The 20,352-nt window shown below is 40.2% G+C and overlaps 3 protein-coding genes across 3 annotated transcripts; 2 read left to right on the top strand and 1 right to left on the bottom strand.

Annotated features, from left to right (window-relative positions):
• Positions 1 to 1,144: 1,144 nt before the first annotated feature.
• wdr20b (WD repeat domain 20b) lies at positions 1,145 to 6,747 on the bottom strand. Its single transcript, XM_086167101.1, has 4 exons — positions 6,471 to 6,747; positions 4,722 to 4,904; positions 3,160 to 4,605; positions 1,145 to 2,887 (listed from the first exon to the last, which is right to left on the bottom strand). Exons 1-4 carry the CDS (start codon positions 6,717 to 6,719, stop codon positions 2,831 to 2,833), a joined length of 1,935 nt encoding a protein of 644 aa, XP_086023227.1. The 5' UTR covers positions 6,720 to 6,747; the 3' UTR covers positions 1,145 to 2,830.
• A 2,400-nt stretch (positions 6,748 to 9,147) lies between these two features.
• On the top strand, positions 9,148 to 14,250 carry hsp90aa1.1 (heat shock protein 90, alpha (cytosolic), class A member 1, tandem duplicate 1). Its single transcript, XM_086166748.1, has 11 exons — positions 9,148 to 9,373; positions 10,777 to 10,920; positions 11,020 to 11,386; positions 11,489 to 11,622; positions 11,745 to 12,050; positions 12,150 to 12,315; positions 12,432 to 12,622; positions 12,704 to 12,851; positions 12,949 to 13,217; positions 13,332 to 13,665; positions 13,856 to 14,250. The coding sequence occupies exons 2-11, from the start codon at positions 10,777 to 10,779 to the stop codon at positions 13,963 to 13,965; spliced, it is 2,169 nt and encodes a 722-aa protein (XP_086022874.1). The 5' UTR covers positions 9,148 to 9,373; the 3' UTR covers positions 13,966 to 14,250.
• A 476-nt stretch (positions 14,251 to 14,726) lies between these two features.
• Positions 14,727 to 20,278, top strand: LOC147222606 (heat shock protein HSP 90-alpha). Its single transcript, XM_086166747.1, has 11 exons — positions 14,727 to 14,904; positions 16,218 to 16,367; positions 16,532 to 16,898; positions 16,981 to 17,114; positions 17,317 to 17,637; positions 17,755 to 17,920; positions 18,047 to 18,237; positions 18,641 to 18,788; positions 18,900 to 19,168; positions 19,274 to 19,607; positions 19,809 to 20,278. Exons 2-11 carry the CDS (start codon positions 16,218 to 16,220, stop codon positions 19,919 to 19,921), a joined length of 2,193 nt encoding a protein of 730 aa, XP_086022873.1. The 5' UTR covers positions 14,727 to 14,904; the 3' UTR covers positions 19,922 to 20,278.
• The last annotated feature ends 74 nt before the right edge of the window (positions 20,279 to 20,352 follow it).

Here is a 20,352-nt window from a genome sequence, read left to right on the forward strand (position 1 = left end):
AAATATTTTTAAGTTCATGCTTTGATCAAATGGTTAATACTGATAATCCAGCCCAGTATCAAGCAAGTCCAACCTGAAAGCGTGGGGGTCTTAAACAGGTTCCCATATGCTCATAAAACTGTACAGGGTAATAACTCAATGGCAAATATCACATTTTGAAGTATTTGGCTTCAGCCAACTGACAAAACAACTTTTTATGGCACAATAGTTTTTTAACGCTTTCGAAATCGCATCCAGTCTCTTAGACCTTGTGACTCAAGTGTGAAAGTTGTTAAATTAGGCATTAAATTGTCCTTTCATAATTTCTTATCATGTTACAATTCTCTCTCCCAATTTCAAATGGAGAAAAGCAGACACTACAGGGACCAACAACAGAAATTCAAGTACAGTGGGTTTTATTGTGTTTTCCCTTACCAGCAAGCCAAATTATTTTATTTCTTTCAATTTAGTTAAGCAATTCAGATAGTTTGACACATCTCAAAAAAAACAAAAAACTTTTATGTGGAGTTCATAGCTGACATAATTGAAAAAAATTAAAATACTTCAAGTCACGATATCAATTTGCTGACCTGGCTGTGCTCCACTGATTCTTCCTTCTTCAGAACAAAATGTCTCATTTTTAGAAGTTATCATAACACAATCAATGTCATTATCAAATTTTTGACCTGAATAATCTCACATGTATTACATCATTTTTGATAAGACAAAGGTGAAGCTTTTTTTCATCTTTTTTTATTTCTAAGCTGCTGCAAATCCAATCGTTCATTGCTTTTTTTTTCTTACATTTCTTTCCATCTCATTCATTGCCATTTTCAGCACATCATGAGCAAATGTCATCTGTATTTGGGGTAAAATGATTTGCCAAACAAATCAAAGTTACCTAATAAAATCATTTTCTGAAACTAAATAATTATTGCTGAAACAAGCTATTACTATTACTACCACCATCTGAATGATCAGGACGGCGGCGGTTTTAGACTTTAGGATTAGTGTCTGAGTCAGGAAACAAATGAAGCTAGGTTTTTACTTTATTTGCTGTCCATCTACAAACTCCAATTTGAATTAATCAACAGATGATTCAAAAAGTCATGTAAATTTAAAAATGTATACACTTAAAGAAAGGTGACACGGAAGCAATATTTAAGTCCGGCAAAGCTGTTTAATGGCGTGACATGGCTCCCACTGTCAAAATTGTCACTCTTCCAAAGTAGGTGCTGGAAAAACACCTTTATCTCAGGCACCGTCAAGTGCTGACATTATTGATTGCTAATTAACAGTGTATAGTATCTGTTCACAAGCATTAGTTATAACTCAAATATGAGTCATACATGTCAGGTACTCTCAAAATAGGGTTGCTTGTAAGTCCTCTTGAAGTTAATTCACATTTTTCTCTCTCTGGCAGCAAACAGACAGACAAACAGTAACACACGCACACACACACACACACACACAAGTGCTTACAGGTGGGGTCGGGGGGACTATGCCAGCATTAGTCTTCCTGTGATATACCTGAGCTTGGAGTGATGGCTGAAATTAACTACTGTGTCCTGCCTATGCTGTAAAGAAATCTGCAGTGGCAGGTTAGCCAGCATTCAGCACTACCTGTTAGAGAAGAGAATTTCATAAACATTTCAATACCCAACATTTCATTAATAAAAATACACCTGAATTCTCTCTATGTACAACAGGGAAAAAAAAAAACATCTGCATATTCAAGATTCATTTTAATATTAGGTATAGATTTCCTGTATTAGAAATAGCTCTATATTCTGAAATGATACTCTTTGTACTAATGTGATGAACATGTCTTCCATAAATCAATGAAATACAATATTTACATATAATACACAGCGCATTTAATCTGAAACAATATTAAAATAAATGTTCAATAGATACAAAGGTTTTTTAAATTCTATTTATATTACAACCTTGTCAAGGAGTCCTTACATGCTCCAAAAATTTAGATCCATTCTAATAAACTATTAAGTGCAAACATTTTTTCCAAATAAAAAACTATGATTGCAGCATCCAGCGTTGAGACAGGGCAACAACAAGCAATTCCCCCAAGTGCTTCCGAAGCGGTCTTCAAAATGTTTCCATGAATTTAAAAAGGGGATAAAGATAAGTATCAAACAGCAACAAATCTGTGCAAACACACTTTAGTGTGATCCTCCGATTAAATCTATATAAATCAGTCTTGTCTGAAAAGGTTTGGAGACCATGGCTGCACGAGGGATCCCCCGGCCCAGGAGGTTCGGAAAGAAAATCACTAAAGAAACTTGGCCAGGGAACATGCTGCTGCTTCAATACGATCCAATCCCTTATTGTATATCATTATTAGGCAAATATATCGGGGGGGGGGGGGGACGGGACAACAAAATATCGGAAATTATCAGAATTATAATACGACAGGTGGTTAGGTTGGGGCTTAAACCTCTAGTCCTTCAAGACCAACAGGCACAAATTGATTGTGTACTGGAGTTGACAATTTTCAGACGAGACGGGACTCGATGAATGTCGGACAGTCAAGTCTTTCTCATTCGCCTCCAGGGTGATTTTAAAGTTAGCCCTCTTACTTTCACGAGCACCCTTGTGAACAAAAAAAAAAAAAAAAAAAAAAAAAAAGGGGGTAAGTTTTAAACCTGGCTTGGCAAACTGATACCTAAACATGAGTAGAAACACTAAGAGCATCTGTTTGGTTGTAGTGATGAAAATGAAGGTGACACTGGCGGTCATATGACAATGTATGAAGAAGCGCTGCAGGGCCTTGGCCTTGGTCATCCCCCATCTTTGTTGCATGGAGCTGTCATTAGCAGCACCTGCAGAGATGCTATACTACTGTTCCACTTGGGGAGTTAGCTGGGTTGTTTTGAGATGATAGCAATCCCTGTGAAGAGACAGACAACACACATTGATAACAAACAACATTGCATCATGAATATAATCATAGAGGCAGGAGAAAGTGTTAAATGGTCAGATATGCTAATATTTAAGAAAACGTTGGGAAGAGGTTTAGTAAGAAGCTTCAAATAACAAAAACATCTGGCTGCACACAGTGATGTTAGGGGCATCTGAACACAGTGTGGAAAGGCCTGTACTTGAAACAGTGTTAGTTTAGAGGAGTCACATCTCAGTGTCCTCTGCAGGCCTGTCACTCACCACTTTCCCGGGCCTAGCCCATGTGCAAACGAAACCCTCCTGACAAGCTGTTACCAGACAGTCTTCAAGGAAGATTAACACAGTGAGTCTCTCGTGAGCAATCTTCTTGCACACCAGCGGCTCCAGCAGGGGCACTTCTTCCATCCGGGGGCATAACGTTGTTCCCAGAGTCTTTGCCATTTCAGCTTTTGATGTTCGCAGTGAACTGAGCTGGTTGAGCTTGTCACTGCTCTTGCTGCTGATGTGGCCCATGCTGTGGTTTCGCTTATGGTCCTTTTCATGGCGCTCCTTGCGCGAGTCATGTAATGACAGAGTCGCAAACTTACTGACGCCAGTTGCAATAAAAGCATTGTCAATGATGCTGTTACCCTTGGTGGTGGTGGTAGTAGTGGTGGTGGTGGTGGTGGTGGTGGTGATGGTGGTGGTGGTGGTGGTTGTGGTGTTGGTGCTGCTGCTGCTTGTGTGACTGCTCTCTGCCGGATTCGAGGAGTGAGGCAAGCTATTGGACCGAGGCAAGGTGCCGGGAAGGGAGTTTGCTGGGTTGCCACTGGCACTACTATTGCTAACACTGTCTTTGCAATTGGTGCCACTTGTGTTAGTGGTGGTAGTGGATGTAGCGGTCGTAGTTTGTCCGGGGGCTGGAGGGCTTGTAGCACACATAACATTAGTGTGAGTCCTAGTGCGCGATAGGGGGAGATGAGGAAAGAGTATATCCTCAGTCAGGTCCCAGAGACACAGCTGGGTGTCCTGGCCCACAGATCCAAATCTGTAGGTCACACTTACAGGTCTGCTGTCCGTAGAGTTTCTCTTGGAAAGTCGAGAATGAGCGCTGTTAGCTCGGTCTCTGCCAGTGCCAAAGTGAATTTGCTCATAGAAGTCCTCGTCACTACCACTGAACTCAGCAGGGGGGTCACCGTCCTCCACACTGGTGGTGCAGTGGTCAAACGCCACCACGCTCACCCACGATTTGTGACCATGCCCCCGTGCAATTACTCTGCAGTCCGAAAATGACCACACCGTCACCAGATCATCCTCTCCTCCTGCCACTATATATCGTCCATCAGGGCTCCAACACACACACAGTAAGCCGCCAAAGTAGCTTTTCATTGTTCCATGGAGTTCTGCGGCATCAAACCCAAACACCCGCAAGAAGCCATCCTGGCTCGCACAGGCCAGAAACTTGCCATCCGGGGAGAAGGCAAACTCATTCAGTGCTCCTTCACCCACAGTCCACCGCAACAATGGGTTGCGGGCCGACTTGCTCTTGCAAGTATGCACAGCATAGTTTTCCCCCTGCTTTAGAAGCTGATAGTTTGGTGCTGTGGTGCCACAGGTGTTTTCCACATTATACAAGTACAGGCTGCCACTGGAATGAGCCACCAGAAACAAGCTCTCTGAACCAGGAACCCATCGTACACATGTTACTCGTGACTTGTCTATGAGTCTCTGATGAGAAGCAGGAGAAAAAAAAAGAAACAGGAGGGAGAAAAAAAGGGAAGTTGTCTTCAGTATATTTTAGTGGGATTACATAACATTGAAATTAGAAAGTGACAAGAACCCACCTCTTCATTGAAGAGCTTGCTCGTCTCCTTTTTTATGGGATCTATGAGCTGCACCTGGCCCGCGGAGAAGCCGACCAGCAAGGAGACACTCTCTGCTGTGGCCGTGAGAGGGTTGAAGTCATGACATGTGGGTTGCGTTCCTTTGTATATCCTCTTGTCTATGGGCTTACTCAGATCAGCGGCCTGAAATAAGACAAAATACACAAAGGAGTAAAACACAGCGAAAAGCAGGACCATAACTATTCTTTACCAAAGGGCTCTGATCTCCAGTAATCCAACAAACCTACAGCCTTCAAGTGTGAAATCATGAGCTTTGAAAAAAAGATGAACCACAGTGAACACTTCTTTTAACAGGTGACAGAAATGTGGAGACTGAGCAATGCTGACAGAATTTCTTCTTTCCAAAAAACAGAAACGCGCCCATTCCTAATAACCATCGGTCAAGACACTCGTACAGGCCAGGGTGTAAATCTTGCGAGACACAAGGATATTGCAGGCGCAAAGGGTTGATTTAGATGCATTGCATGATTTGAACGGAACTCTGATGTATTTTAAATATGCATATTGTAATGCTGTGGCAAGTTAGTTTAGGAATAACAACCAGATCACTCGTGACCAGGTCAGACCCAAAGTAGTATTTTAAATCACCTGCAAACTTTATTTTAATACTTTAACGGAGAGGGCATAGCAATAAAAAAATGTGTTTAGAACAATAATGATAATGATAATACTAATAATAATGTCAATAACAATACAGCCTGAGAAAAAGAGTAATAACTCAGCATGAAATGCTCAACACCACTATTTCTGCATTATTATTAAAAGGTTTCCATGATTTATTTGTGAGCAATAAGAAAGACAATCTACAGTATGAGAAAACAAAGCACCGACAAAACTTAGTATCTTGGGCAAATAATTCAATATCTAGTGACTCCTACCTCCAGAAAAACCAAAAAAAGTGACTCATTTATTTAAAAACAGCAATTTCCAAATCTGTTCTCTTCATGAGTACTGTAATAAGACATTTCTAAGAGCTCTGTCTCATATATGAAGTTTCTGCAAGAGAAGTCAAACTCTGATGGTGGTCACTTAATTCTCCACAGTTTTCTGGTGACTGCATTTCCCGCAGCTTCATCAGGAACTCCATCAACAGCATGATCACCCCTGTCAGTCACCATCCTATCTAACACGACCAAACGTTGCTTGCTGCAATGACATCAGCACAGAGCAACTGAACAGCAGGTCACATTGCATCACATCCAAACCATGACAGTGGAGTGCACGAACAATTACATCACAAACACAAACCACAACGCAGAGCTTTTTCTGTATCAATCCTCTCTATTTGAAAGCACAGTCGGCTACTTGGCTAGGTATACTTAGCTCGCGTTTGTTATCATGTCAAAAACATAAACAAACATTAAGATACGTGACAAGAGACTTTCAGCGATAAACAAGGTGCTAGGGGGGATATTATACCTGCCAATTCAAGACGACCGTGATATTCGAGTTCTTTAAGGAGTGCACCGGTTCCACTGAGACAAAACAACTGTGGCGATGTTAGCCAATGACGCTAATTAGCTCCAAACTTAGCTAGGTCTGCTACATGGCCTTGTCTAGACAATCTACGCACTTCAATGACAGAAGCTTCAGGACTTGACAGGTTGAATTCGGCGCTTTTGGAGATGCCGAACCCGCAGGTTGCTCCTAGACAGCAAGGGCTTGGTAGCGGCCGTCTATGTTGTTTACCTTTCTCACACCTTTGTAGATATAAAAGTACAGCTCCCGGCCCACATTGAAACAGATCCTGTCGCCGTTGCCGGACTGGTCGTTTACATTGACGAAGGAGACCTTGACGGGATTGGAGCCCTGCGAGTTGAAAGGTACCCTGTTCGGGCGGCTGTATTCGGAGTGCGTAAGGAGTTTGTAGATGCCCTCTCGAGTGGTGAATTGAGTTTTAATTTCATTCGCCTCCTTCCCTCCTCCCTCCGCCGCCATCTTGGAAATTGGCGTTCATCCTTATCCGAATCCCGGATGTTACTGACTGCGCAGGTTTCGATCCGCGGAGGTCAAATAGACATGCGCAGAAAAATTGAGTCGCATAAAAACTGTTACTTTTTCAATTGCAGCATAAATTTCGTAAATCATCTTCTATTTTAGACGTCCGACCTCACACGTTAGTGCTATTTAATCATGTAGCTAATTTTAGACATTTTCAGTTCTTTTGTACATGAGATAAGATAAACTTTATCAATCCCCATTGGGGATTCTTTTGCCACATTCATTAGTTGCTATTGTAATTTGTGAATGCATGACAAAAACAAACATGACCATGAAAGTATCTGATTAATTGAAATTATTTTATTTTATCTGTCATAATATATTCATCATAAATGAACACATATGGTGGATCGCCACAATTGTTTTTGCCAGACATTTCCACTACATTCCCGCCAACAACCCAGGATTTGTAATCATTAATAGAGCAATAGAGATAACAAAAAATGTTTTGCTTTAATAAAATAAAATACACAAATGACAAAATAAGATCAATTTTTTAAAATGACCGATTTTGACTTGCTTTTCAGAAAAATCAACTTTTTTATTGAGATAATTGAAATGTTCATTTCCATAAACTAACATGACCACATGGACATAATAACTAACATTATCTGTTTGGGGGAGTTCTGGTGATAAAAGGGAGAATATTACAAATATTTTCATTGTATCTTTTTCTAGTTTTCAGCATTACCGGTATAGAAAATTGGCCAAGTGGTTCCAGGTTCTCAGTGATACTTAGGAACAATAACATAATATCGCTATCAAAGTGACAGTGCGGAGAGAAAATGGACAAACATCATGAGCAATACAGTTCATTTATCCTTGTAAGCTGGGACTGTGTTGGGGATTTTTTTCTCCAGAGGAAAAAGAACAACACCAAATAGGAATTGCTACATTCTTTTGTATGGGAAGTCAGTGTATATTCTTTTATAATATACTTGTAATAGATTGCGTATATATGAAATTATAAAAGGATTTGTCATGTCATAGACCTTTAGGCCTGTCTGTTTAGGCCTGATTTAAGCACGGGGTGGGGAATTATTTTGTCTGGCGTGCCACATTTCTTATTTAAATTTTACGCGCGGGCCAACTAGGTAGCATGTAAATTGAACAAAAGGAAAATTGCAATTTAAATATTTAAATTTTTTTGCATTTTATTTCAACCTTAAAATCATTAATGGTCATAGAAATGTAGCGACATTATTTTGTATGTAATTATCCATACAAAATCAAACAAAATTAAAAAAAAAGGAGTTTCTGATTGAAAATACCTATTAAAATATTCAAAGAAAATAGTTCGGTGGGCCAGATAAAAACGCAAATCAGGCTGGATGTGGCCCGTACAACGCCCAGGTCTGGACTAAAGTAGAATACAAACTTGCAGCACTTCCTAGTTAGCATATTTAAAGTATATGGCCCTCAGCTTTAGAAAATATCATGTAACAGTGATTGCAACAGACAGCTTGTAGTAGTTTCTCCTGTTGCCTGGAAACATGAGTCATAGTTTTCTAGAAAGTGTCTAACACTATCATCTTGAGGTCAACTAAAGGCAATAATACCCTTTTGAGAGCATTTCAGTCAGCTGTAATCTTGTTTTGGGTTCATTTTGTTCAGTTTTTTTGTTTTTTCATATGAAGGGTGTGGTTAATTATTTGTGTGTGTGTGTATTTTAGTGTGTTTGAGGTAATCCAGTGGAATGTTTGAGAGTGTACACATAGTGAAGGTACCACTCTACCTGTCAGTGAATTAATTCACCAAGCTACACTTTTTCCTTCAAAATGTTATTGTTTAAAGATCACACTGGGCAACATATGACCTAGCCCACAAACAAGGGCTAAATTTCCAAAGTTTAGACCTTTAGTGTAAGAAAAGAAATTGACCTGTTGTAAGAATACTTATTGATAAATTATAATGGATAAATAGCTGATTAATTAGCATGGATTTGAGACAAGAAACATCGGTATTACATAGAAAAAAATTGGCTTTTTTTTTTGGATTATGGGATTTTTTTAGGACAGCTTCCCTGACACTGCAGGACCTGAACACCGTTGGTCTCCCCGTAAGCCACAAAATGTGAAATGCATGGGTTCCCCCCAATCTTTCTTGCCAAAAAAAGACCCAAGTGTGCTCTCCATAGGAACTTTGGTCTGTGTGTGTTCAAAGTGGAACCATGACAGCAGCTGATAGCAAAGGCAATGCACAGCTGTGACACTTACTGGGATTTGGGGGGGTGTAATAAGCAGACAGGCTTTGAGCGACAGGCACTCCTTGCAGCCCTATAAGGGCACATAAACTTTTGGGCACTGGTGGTTCACACCCCACCCCCTCACTGGGCTTTCTTAACACCCCCCTTGCTGTAGTTATCGTATCTTCTGGAAGCTTCTGAATGGACACTTCCAGAAGCCTCCCCCGAAGTATAAAAAGACTCCGACATTCTGTGGAGTTTGCCCAGAGTCACTTGAACCAACCAAGACAGACGTACTGCCAATAGAGGCGTCAGCAGTACACCAAGATTGTGCAAGAGGACAAACTCAGCAATCCATTTGGTGACCATCTTCTTGAAGTGACACAAAACAGTCCTTATTTTCAAGGTAAGTGCGGAGCACCTGAAGTTGGTACGTCTCAATTAACAGTTTTCGAATGAAGCGTAGAATTTGTTATACATCACAATATGATTTTGTGATACCAATGTATACTAATAAATTTAGTTATGCCCAAGTTAGTTTTTTTTTAAATCAATTGTAGGACTAGTAGTGCTACTAGTACTAGTCCAGTATTTGTCAGTTGTGTCTTTATGACACTGACATCCTTGCAAGAAGCACATGGCACAAAGGGTGACCCTGACTTAGTGCAATGGCAGCCGAGGTGGAAACCGAATAGTGTAATGGGCCAAAAGAGATTTACGTTTTAATATTGAATACTTAGTGTTAAAGAAAAATAATAATAAAGCCACCTAACGATCACTAATGCATAAAAAGATGGGCGATTTTCTCATGCGACTGAATAAAACTAATCCAAATGTCTGGCCTAATCCACTGGGAATTGCTGAGAAGAATATACATACTCATTTGAAAAAATACACAGCGATCACCACTTCATGATCAAATGTTTTCTTTGTTTGTCTGTGATTTGTTTTTAAGGAATTAAAGTGTTGAATGCACATGAAGGTGTTAAATGACACTTTGATGCCATTAGGGGTGGAGAACAGATCGCAGCTCCTCCCATTTTTTCCCAAGTCTCTGATTGACAGACAGAACAGAAAGAACATGTGCTGCGCGACCATTTGCTGCCCTCTACCCTTTAGACAAGCAGTCGCCAACCTTTTTTGTGCCAGAGACCAGTTATATGCATGAAAATGTTTAGATGCGCAAGGGTTCAAATAATAAAAACTTTTGTCAGTTCACAGTATTTAATCTGAATAAGATTACACTGTATTTAGGCAATAACAATTTTAAGCGCGCCAGTAAGGCGAAGGCGGAAACAGTTGTTCAAACTAAGATCCAGAATGCCTAATGAAAAAACTGATTTGTACCGAGAAAGATTTTCTTTGCAGACTGGTACCAGAGGTTGGGGACCACTGCTTTAGACTGAAAGTGAAATGTAACAACTGGAAATACACTTCTTTTTCTGGTTAAATGAGGTTAAACTGTCATAAAATTGTTTTTTCACGCATATTTACTTATTCATTCATGTAAAAATCCCAATTAAAATGTAGCTCCAAAATATTTTGTTATCAATGTACCGTTTATCTATGATGCTTCTTATACTACTTGTGCCCACATCCAACTATCTCTTTGTTTGGATGCAAGTTAGTACTTTATGTGAGGGTAAAAGAAAGCATGTAGCTGTAGCACACTTAATACACACACACACACACACATAGCAAACAGACAGTTAGGTTTACAGTTTCATCTCAGCCATGTGTTGGCACTGAGAAGTTTAAAAACCCTTTACTTAAATGATGGAACATTGCACAATGTGTTCCTTCCTTTAGATGCCTGCTGGACACGCTATGGAGGAAGAAATGGAGACATTTGCCTTCCAGGCTGAGATTGCTCAGCTGATGTCTCTTATAATCAACACTTTCTACTCAAACAAAGAAATATTCCTTCGTGAGCTTATCTCCAACTCCTCAGATGTAAGTAACATTAAGATTAATTCACTCTTGGTAATAAAAGATTTAATGAATATGGGACAAAATGTCTTGATTGTTTGATACCTTTGTTGTCTCTGATAGGCCTTGGACAAAATCAGGTATGAAAGCTTGACAGACCCCTCAAAGCTCGAGTCCTGCAAAGAACTGAAGATTGAAATCAGGCCCGACCTACACGCTCGCACCTTGACCCTGATCGACACGGGTATTGGCATGACCAAAGCTGACCTCATCAACAACCTGGGAACCATTGCCAAGTCTGGTACCAAGGCTTTCATGGAGGCTCTGCAGGCCGGTGCTGACATCTCAATGATCGGTCAATTTGGAGTTGGTTTCTATTCTGCCTATTTGGTGGCTGAGAAGGTGACAGTCATCACCAAGCATAATGATGATGAGCAGTACATCTGGGAGTCTGCAGCTGGAGGGTCATTCACAGTCAGGCCTGACTCGGGTATGTTTTATTGTATTCAATGTATCACTATCAGTTAATGGGAGAAATAATACGGTTTACCTGCCAGATACTTCTAATTGATTAATTTAATGCTGCTTTCAGGCGAATCAATTGGCAGAGGCACAAAAGTAATCCTCCATCTCAAGGAAGATCAGACAGAATATTGTGAAGAGAAGCGCGTAAAAGAAGTTGTGAAGAAACACTCACAGTTCATTGGATACCCAATTACACTTTATGTGAGTTCTTATTCATTCTCTTTACCAATAAAACTTTGCAAGATCGAAACCTTTTAAGAAAAGGTGATTAAGACACATGTTCATTTGTTGTTCTACGTTTCTCCCCTTTTAATTTACCCAAGATCGAGAAGACAAGAGAGAAAGAGGTGGACCTTGATGAAGGAGAGAAGGTGGAGGAAGCTGACAAAGAGACTGCAGAGAACCAGGACAAACCCAAGATTGAAGATGTGGGCTCAGACGAAGATGAGGACACAAAGGATAACAAGAACAAGAGGAAGAAGAAGGTAAAGGAAAAGTACATTGACGCTCAAGAGCTGAACAAGACCAAGCCTATCTGGACCCGTAATCCTGACGACATCTCCAATGAAGAGTATGGCGAGTTCTACAAGAGTCTTACCAATGACTGGGAGGACCATCTGGCTGTCAAGGTAGGGTTCTTGTGATAAATATACCAGTGCTTGATATTTCTTTATGCAAGATTTATATTGAATTAAGGTTATATTTGGAATTCCCACCTTTGCTTGCAGCATTTCTCCGTGGAGGGTCAATTGGAGTTCCGTGCACTGCTCTTTGTACCTAGACGGGCTGCCTTCGACCTTTTTGAAAACAAGAAAAAGAGGAACAACATCAAGCTGTACGTGCGCAGGGTCTTCATCATGGACAACTGTGAGGAGTTGATACCAGAGTACCTCAGTGAGTACCAGCTGCTTATGAAATAAGAAAATAAGACCCCCCCTGGCCTGTTTGGTGGTCATCTCTGGCACATGTACTTGAAACTCTAGATGTTCTCCCTCTCCCCCTCGCCGTAGATTTCATCAAGGGCGTTGTGGACTCTGAGGATCTCCCACTGAACATCTCTAGAGAGATGCTACAGCAGAGCAAGATCCTGAAAGTCATCCGCAAAAACCTGGTCAAGAAGTGCCTGGAGCTTTTTGGGGAGCTGGCTGAAGACAAGGACAACTACAAGAAATTGTATGAGCAATTCTCAAAGAACATTAAGGTGGGCTAAAAACTCAACAGTTAAATGAAACAGTAGAATTGCAGATTTCAATGATCGTAATGTATAACTTGATTTTTTTAGCTTGGCATCCATGAAGATTCGCAGAACAGGAAGAAGCTGTCTGATCTCCTGCGATACTACACCTCGGCCTCTGGAGATGAGATGGTCTCCATGAAAGACTATGTTTCGCGCATGAAGGATAACCAGAAACATATATATTACATCACAGGTTAGTTATTCAATTTCCATTTTTATCTGTTTCAAAATTGTGCCAGTCTAGCCTTGGTTATCCACATCCATACTCACTGAACTTTCAATCTCAACAGGTGAGACCAAAGACCAGGTGGCCAACTCTGCTTTTGTGGAGCGCCTTCGCAAAGCAGGCCTTGAGGTCATTTACATGATTGAGCCCATCGATGAGTATTGTGTCCAGCAGCTGAAGGAATATGATGGAAAGAACCTGGTTTCAGTCACCAAGGAAGGTCTTGAGCTGCCTGAAGATGATGACGAGAAAAAGAAGCAGGAGGAACTCAAAAATAAATTTGAGAACCTTTCCAAGATCATGAAAGATATCCTCGACAAAAAGATTGAAAAAGTAATATATTTTTTGACAAGAGCAATAACAATTGTCATATTATGCGGTTTTCATACACTTCTTTTATTGACCCTGTTGTTGATCATGGCTATAAAAAAATCTATTTTTCGACAGGTCACTGTCTCCAACCGCTTGGTGGCCTCCCCCTGCTGTATTGTCACCAGTACATACGGCTGGACGGCCAACATGGAGAGGATCATGAAGTCCCAGGCTTTAAGAGATAATTCCACTATGGGCTACATGACGGCTAAGAAGCACCTTGAAATCAACCCAATGCATCCAATTATTGAGACCTTGAGGGAGAAGGCCGAGGCAGACAAGAACGATAAGGCTGTGAAGGATCTGGTCATCCTTCTGTTTGAAACGTCCCTGCTGTCTTCAGGATTCACACTGGAGGACCCACAGACACATGCAAACCGCATCTACAGAATGATTAAGCTTGGTCTTGGTAAGTTTGTTGCAAATAGTGTTCTGTAAATTATAATACAATCACAATAAATAGACATTTATAGAGCATTTTCCATCACAGTGCTGCACAAGTGGAAAGGTTGGGAGTAGAATGCACACAGATGTGGGAAATATCTCCTTTTTTATTTCCTAAGACTAAGAAGCTAAAAGCGGTGCTTTTCCATTTTCAGGTATCGATGATGATGACTCTGCAGTTGAGGACATTATTCAGCCTGCTGAAGAAGATATGCCTGTCTTGGAAGGAGACGATGACACGTCAAGAATGGAGGAGGTTGACTAAAATACTTTCATTTTTCATTTCAGCAGTTAAATTGCTCATTGCTACATTGCTTGAAATTATCACAGAATTCCAAAATGATTTGTCTTTAAACAGTAAGTTTTTGATAACGATGAATGTAGCCCACAGTGTGAAGCCTACATTAGCCTGTATCAGCTGCTTATGTGAGACCACTGGAAATCAAAGAGTAATATAAAGTCAATGGAAATTTGACATATGTCTTTTTGTTACATTTTCTAAGAAAAGCATTCAAATTTTGTAATAAAAAAAGAATAAGAAGACCTTCAATCTGTCTCAAGTCTGAAATTCTTGCACAGGTGTACCACTGGTTTGCACAGTTTTCTCTTTTCACATGCAGGGACTTTGTTCCTTTTTTATGCTCTATGACCGAAGAATGTTTACTTCTCCTTTGTGACATCACGATATTCCTCAACAACCACACAAACACACACATGCAAGCCTCCAAACATACAATTTGATAATAATTGAGAAGTAAGATTTAGTGTTTTCTACAACTAAACATTTTCTCACACACACACAAAGTAACATTTCATTCTTTTCTTCATTTTTTTTTTTTTTTTTTCATTTTTATACATCTACTTTTTTTTGTTGTTGTTATTCATTTTGCTATTCCATCTGCAAACTAGTCATGATGTTGAGGAATGTTCACGAAACAGCGTGGATCATTTCCCGTCAGAGCGCTTCCTCTGGGATAGGCCCGCCTTTGTGATTGACAGCTCGATGGACCTCTCAGAATCCACCAACGAGATGCGGGGAAAGGAAGATTCCAGATGGTTCTGGAAGCTCGGGCGAGATTTTCTCGAAAGCTCGAACGGGGTATAGAAGCCGGTAACTGCCCGACTTAGCGTTCTTCCTGTCCGCCTGCGGAGCGTAGCGTCAGGTCTCGCCCCGGAATATCGTCCCCACACACCGAACATCAAGGTAAGTCAATGAAAAAAATGAAATATCTCGGAGCGTCGTAATTCTAACGACATTTTACATCGTTATAATTCCCCCTTCTTTGATAAGCACCGTAAATATTAGCTTCAGTTAACCCAATTTTGACACATCTACCAAACGATGCCCTCATTGCTATTCTGTGACATAGATGTTTGATAAAATGATAAGAATGACATATTTAAATGCCTAAGCTCTCGGGGTTTAAATGTCAACCTGGCAACTTTTCAAAATTTAATAGGGATACAATGAGGGTAACACAGTAGCATTAACTGGTAAAAGCCTAACGACACTATGCACATGAAATACACCGAGGCCGTCAACTGCACTTTTCAGACACGAATTAGCTCAGTGCGGGAGGCGCACTTCTTAACGTGTAATCGGATTTCTCGAAGCGTGGTGTCCGTTCGGGATTTTCCTACCAACAGCATTTACAGCAAAGAGAATAATATTTAAACGGGGTTCATGGGAACCTTGACATAATTGGTCACTAGGGTCAGAAACGGAGCTCTCAATTCCAATGGAACCCGCTAGAGACGTTAACGTCAGTACCTTCTAGAAACTTGCATTTCGTAGGGGAAACCGCCAGGTGGGGATGTTAATGCTACCTTTCTATTCTAACCATATGCCGTTTTCTGTTCCGTCAGCGACTTAACCATGATGTACGAAGATAAAAGCACCACATGTCTTCCATTTCTTTTACATTTTAGAGAGCACATTAAAGTTGATTTTCAAAAGTTCCTGTTCGTGATCAAAAGTCAAAATATTTGGGTAGGATTATGATGAAGGTATATAAGAATGTAAAATTGTATTAGTACAGTATGTCATCTATTACTTCTAAAGTAGTCATGCGAAGTTCATGTTTACTCTAGTGATCAGACAGATGAACGAATATATATGTGTTTAACCCCCACAAACATAGTCTTTATCGAATACAATTACCTAGTCAATATTATAAATCAGTCCCTTTATCTATTTTTTTACTCCAGCGACCCCATTTAACATTGTATTAAATGAACTGCAGATGTGAAATTGCAGTAAATTTCTTTTTTTTCTTGATTGGCAATATGTCGAATAATATTACCATCCTCTCAAATTTTAGGGAATGAATGATTCATTAAGACATCGGTTCTCAGTCAATTATTAATTACTGCTACTCCTAGGCGCTTAGCTACTAAAATTAGTCTGATAATCCAGTTTGCCCTTTAATGTGCTTCAGGTATTATTGCCCTACAATTTGAGGACATGTCTTTTGTGATTCAAATATGTTTGCTAATAATTTTGCTTTGGCCGTTTAGATGCCCGAGTCACATGACCAACCAATGGAGGAGGAGGCAGAGACTTTCGCATTCCAGGCTGAGATTGCTCAGCTAATGTCTCTGATCATCAACACTTTCTATTCTAACAAAGAAATCTTCCTCAGGGAGCTAATCTCTAACTCCTCAGATGTAAGGATGTATTATAATCTTGAGTGTAATCTGATTTAGCAATTTTTTCTACATTAATTATCATTGATATTACATATCGTTAGTTTCCATCAGTCATAAGGAAACATAACTTCACAAATACTTGATCTAACAAAGTATTTTTTAATGTCTTCTCTTATTTCAAGGCCCTGGACAAAATCCGCTATGAGAGTCTCACTGACCCTTCAAAGCTTGACTCTGGGAAGGACCTTAAAATTGAAGTCATTCCCAACAAGGAGGAACACACCTTGACCCTGATTGACACGGGTATTGGCATGACAAAAGCTGACCTCATCAACAACCTGGGAACCATTGCCAAGTCTGGTACCAAGGCCTTTATGGAGGCCCTGCAGGCCGGTGCTGACATCTCAATGATTGGTCAGTTTGGCGTCGGTTTCTATTCTGCCTACTTGGTGGCAGAGAAGGTGACAGTTGTCACAAAGCACAATGATGATGAGCAGTACGCCTGGGAATCCTCTGCCGGAGGCTCATTTACAGTTAAAGTTGATAACTGTAAGTAATCATCATGACAAAATTGGTAGCATTCAAAAACATATCTAGTGTAGCATTACTGACTCCTCGTTATCTTATTTAGCTGAGCCAATGGGGCGTGGAACAAAGGTCATTCTGCACCTAAAGGAGGACCAAATAGAATATCTGGAAGAACGAAGGATCAAAGAAATTGTGAAGAAACACTCACAATTCATTGGCTACCCCATTACTCTCTTTGTAAGTTTTGTGTTTTGATAACAATCAATTACACAGCATATTTTAAAGTTGAAGTCTAAAGTGTCACCTGAGTACAGAGAGTTGTTAGACATTCAAAATAACTGTTGATCAATAACATATCTGTAATTGCTGTGAGTGGCTAAAGCCTGGATCCTTACGCAATAAGTTGCCTTGACCAGTGGCTGATTTTTTTTCCCGTCAGGTGGAGAAAGAACGAGACAAGGAGGTAAGTGATGACGAGGCAGAAGAAGAGGAAAAAGAGAAGGACAAGGATGAGGAAGAGGAGAAGGACGAGGACAAGCCAGAGATTGAGGATGTCGGCTCGGATGAAGAACATGACCATGATAAGTCTTCTGACAAGAAGAAGAAGAAGAAGAAGATTAAGGAGAAGTACATTGACCAGGAGGAGCTGAACAAGACCAAACCACTGTGGACCCGAAACCCAGATGACATCACTAATGAGGAGTATGGAGAGTTCTACAAGAGTCTGACTAATGACTGGGAGGATCATCTTGCTGTCAAGGTTTGTCCTTCAGTTTTCTTTTATCAGGATTTAATGTATTCCTAAAGAATGACTGTAATAATCAACAAATTCCAAAAGAGTGACTAATAATGAACAAATGCAACCCATTTTCGACAGCACTTCTCAGTTGAAGGCCAGCTTGAATTCCGTGCCCTACTCTTTGTGCCTCGGCGTGCTCCTTTTGACCTCTTTGAGAACAAGAAAAAAAAGAACAACATCAAGCTCTATGTGCGCAGGGTCTTCATTATGGACAACTGTGATGAGCTTATTCCTGAATACCTCAGTGAGTACAGTACCCTTGGAAAACCAAAATATTATTGATGTTTATAAAAAATTAATGCAACTCACTTAATGCTGTCATGAGTTAGTGTGTGGATTAAAATGTATCATTGACCATTTTGTGTGTCAGATTTCATCAAGGGTGTTGTGGACTCTGAGGATCTGCCATTGAACATTTCAAGAGAGATGCTGCAGCAGAGCAAGATCCTGAAGGTCATCCGCAAAAACCTGGTCAAGAAGTGCCTGGAGCTTTTCGGTGAGCTGGCCGAAGACAAAGACAACTACAAGAAATACTATGAGCAGTTCTCAAAAAATATTAAGGTAGGTGTTTTTGATGAACTGATTTCCTTTTCTGGAAAAAAAAAGCTTTCTTCTTCTTTTATTAAACTTGTTTATTATTGTGTGTTTTCTGGCCCTTTTCATTCTACTCTTAATATATATACAAATCAAGCCAACATATATGTATTTACTCGATGGAGCTCTACAACACAGTAAAACGCACAAAGGTTAAAAATGCCTTTAATATGTTACTTGGACCTTTTTAACTAGCCATTGACCCACCGGCCACATAGCCTCGATATAAATAAAGCTGTTATAAGACCTATTTGCTGCCATTCAGTCACTTGTACAGCTAGTCATTTGAAATATGCGGAATTGATATCTGCTGATATCACTTTGTTTGGACCTTCATTCTCGTGACAGTGAGTTAAATATTTTCTTTCAGCTTGGCATCCATGAGGACTCTCAGAACCGGAAAAAGCTTTCTGAGCTGCTGAGATACTACACCTCAGCCTCAGGTGATGAGATGGTGTCTCTAAAGGATTACGTAACTCGTATGAAAGACAATCAGAAACACATCTATTACATCACTGGTAAGAATGCACTTAATTTCTAAACCTCTAATTTTATTCAGACCTTTGAAAATTAAAATATGCTACCAGATATGACAATGTTCTAATACCAATGCTATGACTGAATTTCAGGTGAAACCAAAGACCAGGTGGCCAACTCAGCATTTGTGGAGCGCCTCCGCAAAGCGGGCCTTGAGGTTATTTATATGATAGAACCAATTGATGAATACTGTGTGCAACAGCTAAAAGAGTTTGAGGGCAAGAACCTGGTATCAGTCACCAAGGAAGGTCTTGAACTGCCTGAGGATGAAGACGAGAAGAAGAAACAGGAGGAAAAGAAGTCTCAATTTGAAAACCTGTGCAAGATCATGAAGGATATACTAGAGAAAAAGGTTGAGAAGGTGAGTGCAAAAACTGCCAGAGATGTGTTTTATTTTTTAAAATAATGAATAAGTTTCCATCACCCTTCATGGCAGGATGCAATATTAATACATTAATTTCCACAGGTGACGGTTTCCAATCGCCTTGTCTCCTCCCCCTGCTGCATTGTTACCAGCACATATGGCTGGACAGCAAACATGGAGAGGATCATGAAGGCACAGGCACTGAGGGATAACTCTACCATGGGCTACATGGCTGCTAAAAAGCACCTTGAAATCAATCCTGACCACCCCATTGTAGAGACCCTGAGGCTGAAAGCAGAGGCTGACAAGAATGACAAATCTGTAAAGGATCTGGTTATCCTGCTCTTCGAAACTGCACTGCTATCCTCAGGATTCACTTTGGATGACCCTCAGACCCACTCCAATCGCATCTATAGAATGATCAAGCTGGGGCTTGGTGAGTATAGTTGGTAACATATTTACCAAAGCAGTCATAGTTTTTGTTCTGTCTGTCTGTCTGTCTGTCTGTGCGCGCGCACATCTTTTTTGTTTGTCCACATATATATATGTGTACGTACACAATCTACACTGTTCTCTGAATGATTACTGTCCTGCATAGTACAAAACTCATGAACCCCGAACCCTATCTTTCATTCAGGCATCGATGAAGATGATTTGACATCAGATGATACCACTACAGCTCCCACTGAGGACATGCCTCCCCTTGAAGGGGACGATGATGACACATCCCGTATGGAGGAGGTGGACTAAGTTTATTTCTGCAGCCTGTGGGCATTCAAAAGTAGTGTTGTCAGTTGAAGTTTCATGTGGTAAATAATCCTGGAATGACCCCAACCCTTACTTTTTTTGGACCAATTTACCTTTGCGCTGAGCAGATTCAGTTCAGACTTAGACTAGGATTAAAATTACGAGTTGAAACTTTTTTTTTGTTGTGTTATTTTTGTATTTGTTGATACTCCATGGTGTGTGTGTGTGTGTGTGTGTGTGTGTGTGTGTGTGTGTGTGCGTGTGCGTGTGCGTGTGTGTTTCAACTGTAAATACAACATAAGTAATACTGTTATTTTAACATGGTTGACCAAATAATAAATGTTACCATGACAACTGCGACCTTTTCTATCGTTTTGTTGATTGATACATCCATCCATCCATCCATCCATTGTATACTGTTTATCTTACTTATC

The sequence above is a fragment of the Fistularia commersonii genome, chromosome 20 (genome assembly GCF_037954325.1).
Source record: "Fistularia commersonii isolate RoL2024-O1a breed Wild chromosome 20, RoL_Fcom_v1.0, whole genome shotgun sequence".
Classification (NCBI taxonomy): domain Eukaryota; kingdom Metazoa; phylum Chordata; class Actinopteri; order Syngnathiformes; family Fistulariidae; genus Fistularia; species Fistularia commersonii.